The following is a 1635-nucleotide window of genomic DNA, read 5'->3' on the forward strand; positions in this document are numbered from 1 at the left end:
GGATGGATGGATGGATGGATGGATGGATGGATGGATGGATGGATGGATGGATGGATGGATGGAATAGATAGATAGATATAGCTACATGTTGCAGTATCTATAACAACCCAAACACAGTATTTCAGAAATAGACATCCCCAGTTATTAATTTCATACACTCGCAAAAGTAACGCAATAGTTACTTTTACTAGTAACTAGGTACTTTTATTGTGGAGTAACTCAGTTACTAACTCAATTACTTTTTGGAAGAAGTAACTATAACTAATTACTTTTTCAAAGTAACGTGCCCAACACTGCCCTCATAAAAATTTTCTGGCTACGCCTCTGACAGTGTATACTTCTACTAAGTAAAAAAAATGTGTGTACTTTTGACACCACAGGGCCCCAGTGGAAAATTTGATCTAGAACCGCTACTGGTCCTGCAGGCAACCATCAGAGAGCGGAAGAGGCGATCCTGGCCCCAACCTACTCATTAGTGCATCAGTATTCAGCAGGGACCTGCCCAAACCAAACACACTCAGCTCCATTCACTCTGCATGGCACCATGACCGAAGCGGACTTATACATTCTCTACAAAGGTGTTTATGTACCAAAGGCGGTACACACACCGGAGAGCCTCAAATACTACGAGGAGTTTACGTTTCGCCCTGACGACGTTATCATCGTGACCTATCCAAAGTCAGGTAAGGGTCCCGATGCGTCCGAAGCGCGAGTGGAGGGGGACAGTTTGCGCTTTTTTCCTGCGCCAAACTGAAAAAGACGCACAGCTAATAATGTGTTTAAGTAGAATAATTAATACAAAATCTACAAAGAAGTGAACTTTCCACTGCAGCCCAGGGTTATCTTATCGTAGCCGGAGGTGAGGTTTCACCATCGCAGAGCAGCTGAAGGCGTTGAGAAACACTTTGTGTAGAAAGTCACTCAGGCACTGCATTCAAACACAAATTACCTACTTTAATGCTTGCTACTTTGCCATGAAACCTAAACTTTCTAAATGTGCTAAAACATGAAATAAGTGTGAAAAAAACTACTGTTTTTTCCCTTGAAATAAATAAGAAAATATATTTTTCATAAACTTGGAAGGTAATCTTTTATATCAGTTCTGTTTTTGACCCTCTTCTTTAGAGATGTATTTTCATTTGTTCTCATTGTTGATTTTAAAATGATCACCCCATAAATTCTCAATCAGATTAAAATCCAGGTTTTGACTAGGCCACTGCAAAATATATATTTTTCTTTGAGAAATTCAATTTTTATTTATTTATTTTGTTTGTTTGTTTATTTTGGAACATTTAAAATAATGCTGAAACCCATAACAATACAGGCATCAGGCGGGGCCCGATTCCAGCAGTAAAATGGTGGTATCAGCGGGTACCAACAAAAAGGGCACCGATACCATTTTGAGAGCCAAAAGTTTATTTGACTGTTGTCACTCATTCCAGCTAGGCAATGACGTAAATATCGGTAAGCAGAGACAGCAGTTGCTTAGGGGCCCAGGACCTCCTAGGGGCCCCATCACAGACACCAGGTAGGCCCCCTACGCAATTGTCGACTAGGACGTCTCTTTGCAGATGTAATGGTGCAAAAAATTCCTTTTAAACCCACCTGATACTGAAGAGACTGACTGCACCGGAC

The 1635-nt window shown here is 40.9% G+C and overlaps 1 protein-coding gene across 2 annotated transcripts in view; it reads left to right on the plus strand.

The window, feature by feature from the left end:
• Positions 1 to 479: 479 nt before the first annotated feature.
• Positions 480 to 1635, plus strand: part of LOC107102636 (sulfotransferase family cytosolic 2B member 1-like) — a 19170-nt gene continuing 18014 nt past the window's right edge. For both annotated transcript variants that reach the window (XM_015402016.1, XM_015402017.1), the window contains exon 1: positions 480 to 683. In XM_015402016.1, the coding sequence (XP_015257502.1) occupies positions 545 to 683 (139 nt within the window). In that variant the 5' untranslated portion in view covers positions 480 to 544. The remainder of the gene's footprint in view (positions 684 to 1635) is intronic.

Source organism: Cyprinodon variegatus, unplaced genomic scaffold, assembly GCF_000732505.1.
Source record: "Cyprinodon variegatus isolate N-32 unplaced genomic scaffold, C_variegatus-1.0 Scaffold1285, whole genome shotgun sequence".
Lineage (NCBI taxonomy): Eukaryota > Metazoa > Chordata > Actinopteri > Cyprinodontiformes > Cyprinodontidae > Cyprinodon > Cyprinodon variegatus.